The 12,531-nt window shown below is 32.6% G+C and overlaps 2 protein-coding genes across 2 annotated transcripts; both read left to right on the top strand.

Moving 5' to 3' along the window:
* Window positions 1–7,084: 7,084 nt before the first annotated feature.
* On the top strand, window positions 7,085–9,839 carry LOC130627722 (hatching enzyme 1.2-like). The gene is made up of 6 exons (XM_057441403.1): window positions 7,085–7,195; window positions 7,275–7,337; window positions 8,212–8,370; window positions 8,596–8,722; window positions 9,487–9,665; window positions 9,754–9,839. The coding sequence occupies exons 1-6, from the start codon at window positions 7,153–7,155 to the stop codon at window positions 9,837–9,839; spliced, it is 657 nt and encodes a 218-aa protein (XP_057297386.1). The 5' UTR covers window positions 7,085–7,152.
* LOC130627738 (integumentary mucin C.1-like) lies at window positions 9,676–11,671 on the top strand. Its single transcript, XM_057441404.1, has 2 exons — window positions 9,676–10,489; window positions 11,347–11,671. Exons 1-2 carry the CDS (start codon window positions 10,036–10,038, stop codon window positions 11,451–11,453), a joined length of 561 nt encoding a protein of 186 aa, XP_057297387.1. The 5' UTR covers window positions 9,676–10,035; the 3' UTR covers window positions 11,454–11,671.
* The last annotated feature ends 860 nt before the right edge of the window (window positions 11,672–12,531 follow it).

Here is a 12,531-nt window from a genome sequence, read left to right as displayed (position 1 = left end):
TAATTTAATGACCGTTAATTAAATGCAGTGTTAATTTAAAGCCGCGTAATTTCATGACTCGTTAATTATAATACGGTAATTTAGTGACATTTTTGTAAGATATAAAAGCCTAAAAAACATAAAAATACTTTTTTTTTTCTTTTTTTTTTACTATTTTCTCCTCATTGGACGGATAGCTCAATCTTTTTCTCCTTTTTAGCAATCTTTTTAAAATATCTTTCGTATCATCTTTATACTCTGATCAAAGTGGAAATTAACTGAAAGAACAAAATTTTAAAATTCTGAACATTGTACTTACAAACAACAAAAGCTTTTATTTCGATTTCCAAACCCCCTTGTAATAAAGGAGACCGCTTTACTACCGAGGATTCGACTGTTGCCGTAATTTTTGATTCGTGTGATGTCGCATACCAAATATATCTGCTGATCTCCCGGATAAATATTACCAACGACACACACTGCTAAACGACCCGGTAGTTTTGTATATCCGGCTACTGCATTTGAACTAGATCATTTGTTTAACATATGATTTCCAAGTTGTTCTGCGCACATGAAAGCCCCTTAATCCAAAAAAAATGTAATCGAATCGTCTTCACAGGCTTGACAGACTCATGAAAAGCATCTACAAGTTTTTCCAAACTGAAAAAAGGTCGTAACATCATCACCGTTGATTGGATTGCTGCTAGGAAAACAGAAACATTAAAAAGCGGCAAAGAAATAAATAGCCAGATCAACATGGACCCATTTTTGTAAAATTACTAGTTCATATCTTCAAGAAAAATACTTACTGTTAAAATATGTTTTTCCCACTCGTATATTTTTTTCTCTTCTTTTTCAAATTCGCGTTAATTAAATGCATTTTTGTAAACACAACCTTGGTCAAACGCGTTAATTAAATGCGTTCTTTAAAATAATTTTATTGAACAGCGTTAATTTCATAAGCGTTAATTTAATTCGTGTTAATTTCTTGACGCGTTAATTTCATGGAATAAGGTAATCATAAAATACAACACGCCGTACATGTTACGATAATCATAATTTATACAAGGACGTTATCCTATGCCATCGGCACAAAAAGATAATATAATCATAATGTATGAATTTTCTAATATATTATGAATATCACAATTTTTTTACTGTATTCGTAAAGATCATAATGTATATCCAGACGACATATCGTGTATTTATTACACAGACCCCCACTGTAAAGGAATCATATTTTTAAATAACAGAATGTTCTTTTGGATTCTCATAAATGGTCGGAAGAAACCATTGACGGAATCGTATTCAAAAATGTTGACACTCTACTTGATGACACTTCCTTGATTCTTCATCACTACAAATCCTCGACACTAAAACAAGAAGAACTACCATTAACGGTATTTTCTTTCAGCTCCTTCTTGAATTTCCTAGTTAGTTAAAAATAAAATGAATTCAAATTTTAGTCTCTAATATTTTTCAAACATGGTCAAATTATATTATCAAAAGTGTATTTTTGTACAACTGCTTATTTAAATGTTAACAAATATTTTGCTTGCTAAATTTTTTCTCTCTCTTGCACAGAAAGAACGACTGATTGCGATAAGAGTTAAATATTCAATAATATACGTTGTCATATTTATGCACACAAACTTTAATTGATTTGCTGACACTTTATGTCGAAATGTTGTCATAAAAGACATGAGCGAACTTAAATTTAAATTATATTTACTTCATATACGACATGTGCAAGCTATGTGCACGATGGTGACTGTGCATATAATTCTTGAAGGTCTGTATAGTTTATATATCTTGATATATATTATTGTTATTTAATTCATTTCGAATTGCTTTAATATTTATTGTTCTGTGTTGTGTTCTGTCGCTGTTGTATTTTTCTGCCTCTTTTACGGTCAATGTTTTTAGTTGCAAAAAGGGGGATTTTGCTTTTTTAAAAGAATCTTTAGAGGGTTGCAACCTCTTACTATAGTAGAACCAGCTGTCATTAGACAAGAAATATCATTACAGTTAGTTTTGTCACCTCCTTATTAAAATCATGTTGAATATAATTTTATATATGTTAAAGTTAATGTTACTCGATTGACTGTCAACTTTATTAACTTTTGAAAATATATCAATTGAAAGCAAACCTAAGTTATTCGAAAAGGATAGCTTACGCATAGTGACGGGTAATAAAAATTGCAAATTAATTGTATGACTGAAATCACCAAAGTCAAATAAAAATCAAAACAGAATTTTAGCGATTACTAACGCATGACACAAGATTTTTGGTTAAAAATTTCCCTTTATGGAAAGTTTAACACAAGTGACTAAATTTTACTGATTGTAACAACCTCGTCCCAAAGGCATCTTGTATCTTTTGTGACATCGGGACCGCAATACGAAAATAATGTTCGTGTCGCCCTTTTTAAATCAAAAAGATATAATATGCCTTGGGGACGAGGTTGTATTTATAAGACCTTTATATAATTTTAAGGAATAATTCTGCGTGAAACATTTGAGCCTAAACATTTGCATACCATACGAAACCTTATTACAAAATAAAAATAATGCAAAGGAAATCTTTTGTTTGCGCATGCGTACTAAGTAAAGAAAAACAAAGCAGTTGAACGTGGAATATCGAGAACAAGAAGTCCTTTTTTAATCGTGAATATAATTTTTAATAAGAAATATATTAGCTACGTGTTCATTTTTATATACATGTTCAAGTTTGTTTTTTACATTATCGTCCTTCCCAGAGCGGCCATTGAACAGCACACCAAAGTAATCGCGATGAAATTGTTACATTTTGCGATATTATAATTTTGCAGGCTTTAGTTGGCACTGTCAGGCCACTTGGGGGTTTCTCAATGTTGGAGGTGGATGCTGATTTTTAAAGAAATGAGTAAACTTAAGTGTAGTTTTTGTAAAATTTGTGCAATTGTTTATTATTTCCCCAGTGCCTTTTTTTACTTTTCGATAACCAAACATCAGTACACGAGAAAGAGCTTGGGGAACGAGGTAAATATTTTAGCAAGATATACTAAGATGTTTTCAAAAGATTAGAAAAGCATTTTAAAAGATTTTCTCCAAAAAAAAGAAAATCCAGAAAGATTTCACGCAACTCGAAAAATGGATGATAAAACATACAACTTAATGGTATAACCATAAGCCTGTAAAAAGGTATGAAAAATTTTTAACAGGAAGGTTAAATTCGTAGCCACCGTCGAGCATGAATAGGCTACCCTATTGGCGCAGGCGAGGAGGGAAGGCCTTGCCTTACTTGGCATACTTTTGGTAATAACTAGAACGCAATGTCCCTCAAACTGTCTGCAGCTGATTTTATTTTAAAACAAAAATACCAAAATAAATTTTATACAAATATCAAGCAGTTTTTTTATCAAATATTCTAATACATTAGTAATCTTCTTGATGAAAGTTCTTTATTTGACGTACGCACGTTGTAATTTTCTTACATAACTTACGCTCAATGCTACAAACACCCAATATATATGTATATATTTAAAAAATATCCCTAAGAGTACGCATGCAAAATGATACATCTTCGCAAATTGAAATTTCGTAAGAGCTTTTATAACTTATTATCAAATACAACAGAAAAAAAAAGATCAGCTTTGGAAACCGTATAAAAAACAACTTTTTAAACCACTTTCTACTTAACGGTTTTGCTTAGAATCCATAAAAGTTGATCTATTTGACAGATTGAACCATAAACTCGTTTCTTTTATTTTCTCCAAGTCTTCTTCTTCTTCTAATTCTTCTCAATTCTAAAGTCGAACTTCCTGTTTAGTATAATTTTGATGTTTTTGCATACCTAACGATCATTATATTGCTAAACTATTCTTCTTTAGTCATTTACATGCTTAACCCAATTTTACAAACAATTTTAAGTTTTTGATAATTTGATTAGGTTACGTGCATAAAAAATACTTTTAGTTTTAATTATGCTTAGCGTGTTCTTTTAAATGTGAATGAAACAAGTGTATGCAAATTATTTCATAGCGAGATGCATAATTTATAAATTTGACATCATACACACGCGGTCCCCACAACACGTTACACAAGCACAAGCATGCCATGTGGAAACTGACCTTAATAATTTTAGGATTTAACATTATTTTAGAAGTTTCTAAGCAATTTAACAAAAAAAGCCTTGTGGGACATGATTTTTGGTCCCCACAAGACCCACATTTAAAAAAATGGCTCGTAATATGTTAAATTCCTGCCTATAACATTTTCATAATTATCTCACTCTTTGAAGCTAGCTGTACCTTGGGTGGCGTACGGCGTGCCGACGGGATAGCGTAACTGTTGGAGGGGAAGGAAAGGGTATGTTTTTTATTGCCTCTAATAATTTAGTGATTTTTTGGAATTAGTTTAAAACAGATATTGTTCCTAAAGGCTTACTAACAATTTGGGATTGTCTGGAAAGTCATCGGAAGTCGTTTCCCGACATAAAGTTTTTAGTTACTTTTATGCTGCTCATGCGCGCTTAACATTCTTTTCTTTCATAGTTTTGTATGATCAGCAAATAATCTGTCTCTGTATTTCAAAAACACAGATCTTTCTAATCAAAGAGGCATTGAAATTTGAATGATGACAGATTTTATTTGTTATTTCCTCTCCCTTTTGTTACACAACCACGCATATTAGTTATCAGCTTTAACATTGAATTACTGTTCATAATCTCCATATAGTTATAGTAGTGTATTGGGGATAACCCAGCACGATCTTTCATAGTAAGAACTTGTACACTAGTTGGCATTCCCAAAAATTAAAATAATCAGAAACTGAAACAACCAGACGTTAGCATCCTTCGTGTACCTTAACATGCTCCTAACGGGTGGCCAATATAAAAAAAACACAATAAGAGTGACTAACAAAGAAATTAGATTAATAATGATGATGTGACAAAACAGATGGCCGCAATGATAATACTTGTATAATGACAATTTTTTGTGCAATAGGTACGATTGGAATCCCCTAAAGGTTTTGTAACACAGCAAAATCTTCCTTTATGCAAGGATTCTCGTAAAGACATTGACCGAGAAACAACAGCATTAATAAGCAATTCACATGGAATTAAATACACAAAGTAAGCTCTACGTGCGCTAGATTAATAACTGTTATTTGTGTGGAAGCAGCTATTTGCAAACATAACACTTATTTTAATTCACTGACCATGAATATTAAGAACCTTTTTCTTTAGAAGAACCAAGAAATGTATGTCATATTGTACCAGCCTTTAGCGCGATAACTGGTTTATCATTAGTTTGAAAAATCTCAAAAGATGATTCCGAAATCGAACGACGCCATAATTCCATGTTTTTTTGTCAAAAAGTTTGTCGTAGGTTTCAATCAAAGGCAAGGTTAATAAAAACCTTTTTAATGACAAGACAAAGATCTAATTACGTGTGGTGTAAAACCCGTGACGATAAATTTAAACAGTTATTAGCGCATTATTCACTAATGAGTAATAGGTTTTTTTCTTTTGAACATTCAGTTTTATAAAATATGGAACATACTTATAGAGACCTGATAGCTATCGTCGTAATAAAATCGAATTTGCATGTCACAAACATACAAACGGAAATTTAAAAAATATATATTTGTTTAAATACATGAGAGTTATGTATTTCAAAAGTTTTGTTGAACATTTGTTGTTGTTTTCTTTTACGGCCCAGATATTGTATTTATGTCTCTTGTCTTAGCCAATCGGTTTGGAGATATTTTTCGTACGAATGATAAAATTTATTCTAAAATATGACGATTTTTTTTCTCGCATTTTCCTCGCATACACAAAGTATATTCTACAATTTATTTTCTGCTGAGAAACGGTATTATTTCACTTTCGTTTATTTGAGTTGAGCAAAGTTATTGTTTTCTTAAAAGACGAGAACGCATAATCGAAATAAATTTCACGTAAAAAGTTGTTCTTGGAAGGAATTAATATCTTTCGAAGGTTTTTTAATTCTGTTTAAGAATCTTCAAGAGCAAAAATTACGAACCTAAGGAAGCAGTGTTTATTGTTCCCAAAAAAGACTTAGTCCTTACCTTTTTAGGAAAAATTTCTTTACAAATCTCCGAACATAACAAACTCAAAGCAATACTGTGCGATATCTACTACGTATTCTATCTTGTTCTTTTATAATTTAGAATTAGTGTGAACTACTAAGAAAACATATAAAAAGGGATATGTCGTTTTTCTTTCAATAAATTGATTTATGCTCGGTGTATATGATAAACTAATTGTCGCCTTTCTTTTCGAAAACTTTCGTTATATTCTTTTCGTTTTTAAGTTTTTGTATATTTCACTCACCTCGTCACAAGTCTCGTAAAAAATTTAAACTATATTATATTTTTAAAAAATAAAACCTTCCTGAGATTCTGTTATTAAGCTTTATGTCCAGCTGGAGCGTATTAACATAAGTTAACTGGTCTCCCTAATTTGTGTCGCAATAAAACGCTACGCAAATTGCTTGTTTTTCGACTTAGAGGACATTCTAACATAGGTGTCAATATGATATTACGCAAGAGAAAATTATGTCAAAATTACGCAGTAATTACCCGCCCTGATTACCTGTGACTGTCGCTAGGAGGGTTTAATATACGGGACTATTTCACTTTGAAGCTTTTCGTGTCAAAATTATTTATATAAACAGGGAACTAAAGCTAAAAAACGTTTTAAATTGCACGAAGCCAGCAAATCGCATGTATTTAGCAAAAAAAGAGTTTTTTCTGACTTAGAAACCAATTAATCCCAGGGTATTTTTTTTATCTTAATATCAAGCTAACCATTGTCCACAAAATTACAAGGGAAACAAAACAACAAGGGAAACAACAAAAATGAAATAATCTAATTTGTCTATCTTTAAACTATATCTATGTAGCATCGTCTAACAATGCAAGACGATTGCTAGATATATTCGTCTAACAATATAAGACGGTTGCTAAAACATTTAATAATTTGTTTTTCGGTTTTAGTGTGAAAAACAAATTTTTATATCCGATTGCCTCGATGACGATTTCAATGAAAACAGGAAATTTAATTACAATGCAAGTGTCTATAAAAAGAAGGCAGAGGTTGAACTATGCATTTATTTGAGGGTCCAGATTAACCATACCAGACTTTCAGTTCAGTTCAGACACAAAATGAAGTTTGTGTTCATCTTGTTACTTGTTGCAAGGCTATGTGGTAAGTTAAGTTAATTTAATATTTGATTGCTTAGCTATTTTCTCTATTGCATATTTTTATATATTCGCCTTATTTCTAGAATCTAAACCAGAAGACAGATCAGCAATGTCCAAAATTTTAAAAGTAAATGGTAACGACAAAAGTAAGTCATCGTACGATTATTTGTTCAAACTAATTATGGCTTAAAGGAAAAAATGTTTCTTGGACGGAACGTTTTGCGAGCAGAATTTTGGACTCTTCTTGCGATTTCGAAACTTATCAAATAGAAAAACCGCGAAAGTTTTTCTTGCGATATCGCGGAATGTTTTCGACTCGCGAACGTTCTTCTTATTTTTTGGTTGTTTGTTGAATAAGTATCCTCTTTAATTTATTTCCGGAAAATTTTTTAATTTCTTACACCCTAAAGCTTACGAACAGTAATATCTGTCTTTCCAATGTTCAGAAATCATGCCAAGCCTTACCAGGCACTGTATTTAAATTAGAAAACTCATCGAAGTTTGAGTTTCGTTTTCCTCAATTGCTTAGACGCAGAGTTTTTTCGCACGAAATTAAAAAAGGTCTTACGCAAAAGTTTCTGCCCTAGTATGCTCCGTTCTTAAGCATTTTGTGCATATTAACACGCATTCAGAGTCTCATAACTCATGATGTCGGGGCCAAAGTGGAAATATTGGTCCTGTCGTTTTGTTTAACTTCTTAAATTAAAGTAAAGTCTCATTATTTAGCAAGATCTTAATTCAATGTTATTACTACCTGCTCGCTCATCACAGTAGCATTTTCGAGAATAAATCGTATAATATGAACACAAAAACGAAAACAACTTTGATTTGCTCTTTTACTGTCCCAGTTATGTGATCGATTTCTAGCACGAATAACATTGTGGCGTCATCGACTGTATTTTGCTTTGTTTACTGAAAATCCGAAATGCTTAAGTTCCCAGGTTTTAAAGATTTCCAAAGATGCACAAAACAGTAACTGTTTTACAAATACTAGTAGTTATCACTTAATGTTTCTTTTAGCGTTATTTTTTGGAGACGAAAAGTTAACAAAAGAAAAAATGAGACAGCTTTTTCCAGATCAGTTTGGTGTTTCAAGAAAAAGAAGAGGGCTATCAAAGAAAGGTCTTAACATCAGATGGCCGAATGGTGAAATGCCTTACACTTTATCTGACAACTTCTGTAAGTATTACTCCTAAACAAAATGCCTTGCTCTGTTTTAGCTTTTAAAAAGTTCAGTGTCAAGTACATGGTAGTCTGATGTAGACATTGACGCCTTTTTATTTATCTTATCACTTCGAAATGATAGAAGATTTATAAACAATTTCTTTGGTTATTTTCTTTATACTCTAGCAAAGGTTACATACAAAATTCTTTATAAACAACAACATTTTCTTTTTTATTTAGCTGAAACCGAAAAAAACAGCATTCGCAACGCCCTAAATATCATTAAGTCAGCAACTTGTATCCAATTCACCGAATACGCAATTACTAGTGCACCGCAAGATCATGTGGCTCTATTTCCAGGATCAGGGTAAGGCTTTGTTACAAATCCTTTTTTCACCAGAACGCAATTTTTAATTTTACACTATGCATACGTAAATTTAAATGCCGCTAATTGGAACATTTATTTATTTTCATTTTCTACTGCTTAATTCTAATTTTTTTGAACATATTTTTTGATCCTTTCCCTGTTTGAATTATCGGATGTGTACCGTATCACGATGATTTGCCACCTTTTTTGATTCAAAATCGGGTCACATAAACCGCAGTTCTCGCGTGACACCCGTTAGTTACTAAATTTGCGAAACTGAACCATCTAAGCCCAAATTTTTACTTAAAATAAAAGTACTTCGTGAACGATTACTTTAATAAGACTCCCTGTAAGGTGCTCTACACACTGACTTGCAAACCCAAAAGTGCTAAAGAAATGCGCAGAAAGTATTGATTGAAACCCGTCTTGTGAAATCACAAGAGTCTGTACAGAACACACTTTCCGTTCTTGTTTTAACGTATCTATAAATCAAGGGGAAAACACGTCGAAAGCTCGGCTTGTAATTTTGACGTCGGACTCTTTACTTAAGTACAACATCACATCTGTTCAGCAATATATATATGTATACTTCCATAGTACAAAAATTACACTTTCTTGCATTAAAATAATTTATAAACTTTTGCTGTTTTTGTTTACCTATATTTAAAGATGAGATCTTTAGTAAACTTCTAAATTTCACATCAGTCAAGATATTATCAAGAATAGTTTCAAAACCATTCGTTTTTAAACTTTTATTCCTCTAGGTGCTGGTCATACATTGGAAGAATAGGGGGCGTACAACAATTATCTTTGCAACACTTCGGATGTTTTACTTCAGGAATAATCATACATGAAGTACTTCACGCGCTTGGTGTTCACCATGAACAAGCTAGAGCCGACAGAGATGGTTTCGTTACAATCAATTTTCAGAATATACTAACTGGTAATCGTAAAATTTTGACGTTTTTGTCTAGTCGGTAAAATGAGCTGCGAAAAAATTAATACGACAATGTTAATATTCTATCTCACAGGTCGTGAACGTAACTTTAACAAACGAGATACTGATAGCTTGGGCGTTAAATACGATCCGAAATCAGTTATGCACTATGGCAAGTAAGTGTTCATCAATGTTTTCTATATTTAAACTGAAAACCTAAGACGGAAGCCATGTGTGTAGCGTTATCTAATAATGTTTTATTCAATTAATATTTAGCAATGCTTTCTCAAATGGTAATGGTCAAACAATAACTTGGAACGATGACCCGACTTTGTCATTGGGCGGAGATGTATTGACTGAAAAAGATATCGAACAAATGAATTTATTTTACGAATGCAATGTCCAAACTACCGCAACTGCGACCACTGCGCCGGCTACGACTGCTACTTCCATTACCACTACTCCTGAAATAATCACTACTACTGCTCCTACAACAACCACACCTACAACTGCTCCTACAACAACCACTACCACCACCACTACAACAGCCACTACCACCACACCCACTACCACTACTCCTGAAACAACCACTACCACCACACCCGCTACCACTACTACTGAAACAACTACTACTCCTACCCCTACTCCTACAACCACCACTACCACCACACCTCCAACAACCACTCCTACCACTACCACCACACCTCCAACAACCACTACCACCACACCTGCAACAACTACAACTGAAACAACCACTACCACTACTCCAACTACTCCTGAAACAACCACTACCACTACTACTGCTCCTACAACAACCACACCTACAACAGGTAGAACACTTAAGAGTTACTCTGAAGTTCTGTAACCTAATTTGTAAACCCTCTTTGACTAATTTTTAAAAGTGCGGTAGTACACACGTCTTTCTCTCAAGATCTTTTTTAATCATAATTTTCATTAGTTCGTGATTAGTTAACTAGTTTAGGCGCGGCTGATGATCTAATTTGGAATTTCAGGTTAAAATAGTTGCACAGTTAAAAATACTCTAACAAACATTATACATAACAATTTATATTTACAATTGAAAAATGTACTAAAAAATTATGGTTGAAAAACATTAATTATGCAGGTGTAACTGCCAACAAACACGATTCTGACTAAAGGAATGTTTTCTAGAAATTGTATCAATTGTACTAAGTTTTCCTTATGTTTTTACGAAGCACCAAAATGATTTTACGTTACTGTAATGTGTTTACACCAAAAACTTTTCGCGTAGAACAGGCGCATACATGTTACAAGAGCCTGACTTTAACTCAATATCTCGAATAATCATATTTTTCACTGCGCAGTTCGCTTAAACGTTACATTTTGTTTAATTACCAAGCTGTTTTAGCACCAATTATAGGTTTATTAGCCTTTATTAGAAAGAATTTTTACAGTTGAAAAGTCAATTGTTTAGGCGAAACAATCGGAAATTAAATGTGTCGTTTTTGTTTCTTGAATCTATACTTTAACTCAAATAAGTAAGTTGTATTTAAAGTATTCAAAATGTAAGTTTTCATTCTTTTAAAACCGATTACTAGGTTTTTCTTTTTGTAGCAAGTCCTCAAAAAAATTAAAACACATGATATCCACACTATCTAACAAAGGTTGTACGAAATGTTAGCCTGAGTTCATGTCTTTTTTTTAGTTTGTCGAGATAGATCAATATTTTGCTATTTGGTTGAAATCCGAAGAACAACATTATGTCTCAGCCTCGGAACAATTTGTCCTCGCTCATGTCGCTTATGTGGATGATAGAGAACAGCTGAGAAGAGTTAAAGATTGTATGATTATAAGGATTATATAATTTTTGGGTGAATGCGTCACAATTAATTGAGAGAGAGGAAAGATATCAGTCTAAAACCGACTTTTAGCTTTGTTGCTAGTGTTCTCTTTCTTAATCTAGCTGGCAATCTGACAACTTTAAGCAACTTGTCATTCGTTATTTCTTTGTATCGGTTTGTTCCGTTACTTTATACTAAAATCTCGTAAAAACTAAATTGTTCGTTTTTTTATCTCAACTGTTTTTATGAACCTTATTACACAAGCAATTCCCAAGGAGTTAGCATTGTATTTTCACCTTATTTCCTGCTCTATACAAAGTAGTGTCACTGGCGTAATGAGTAGAGTCGTTAGATAAGACCTAGTGTAATTAAACCCCTTGTTATCATAAACTGTAATTTGTGATGGCAGAACTTACAGACAAAATATGAAAGGTTGTAAACTGTTCAATAACCTTTCTTTGGAAAGATCGATTCACACATCATTGTCATCACAAATTTGATGCCAACTGTAGTTAAAACATCAGTTCATAAACAACGACAATTATGAACTTAAGAATGCATTTTTTATACAAACAATCTGTTTCTGGCTTGAATTCCTGACATATTTTCGTCCTCATTTGTACTTTTCCTAACACGTACTTACTATTGAAATTATGTAAAGTTAAGAAGACAAGGCACTCCCCGACGTGTTTGCTACAAAAATACTGTTTTATCATCTTTTTAAAATAAACGCGACTGTCTTTAGTATTATGCAGAATGAAAAAATACCCCTCAATGTCTGTTACTATGAGCTCTGCCCTTAACTTTAGCGGAGACCGACCTTAAAATTTAAAATCTTAAACTTATTTTTATTTTGGGCCAATTTCTTCATTTCGCCAGATACACTTTTTGACGAAAGAGTGCAGCGACATTTTTTATAACCAACCAGTTTATAAGCGACTGTACTAAAATCTGCAAAATTATTAGCAAATTTAAGTGGCAGTAGTACTAGATAAACCACATTTTATGCTTTCAACTGAAGCTTTGATAAAATTAAAGGGAAGCGAGCT

Source organism: Hydractinia symbiolongicarpus, chromosome 2 (genome assembly GCF_029227915.1).
Source record: "Hydractinia symbiolongicarpus strain clone_291-10 chromosome 2, HSymV2.1, whole genome shotgun sequence".
Lineage (NCBI taxonomy): Eukaryota > Metazoa > Cnidaria > Hydrozoa > Anthoathecata > Hydractiniidae > Hydractinia > Hydractinia symbiolongicarpus.
Note: the sequence above shows the minus strand (reverse complement) of the source record. Positions and strands in the feature narration are given on the sequence as shown.

Bases quoted from the DNA above. Each gene is read 5' to 3' on its own strand.
- LOC130627722 (XM_057441403.1), top strand. From the start codon at position 7,153: ATGAAGTTTGTGTTCATCTTGTTACTTGTTGCAAGGCTATGTG. The intron at 8,371-8,595 runs GTAAGTATTACT...TTTTTTATTTAG, and splicing joins CACTTTATCTGACAACTTCT to CTGAAACCGAAAAAAACAGC. The intron at 8,723-9,486 runs GTAAGGCTTTGT...TTATTCCTCTAG, and splicing joins GCTCTATTTCCAGGATCAGG to GTGCTGGTCATACATTGGAA.
- LOC130627738 (XM_057441404.1), top strand. From the start codon at position 10,036: ATGAATTTATTTTACGAATGCAATGTCCAAACTACCGCAACTGCGACC. The intron at 10,490-11,346 runs GTAGAACACTTA...TCTTTTTTTTAG, and splicing joins AACAACCACACCTACAACAG to TTTGTCGAGATAGATCAATA.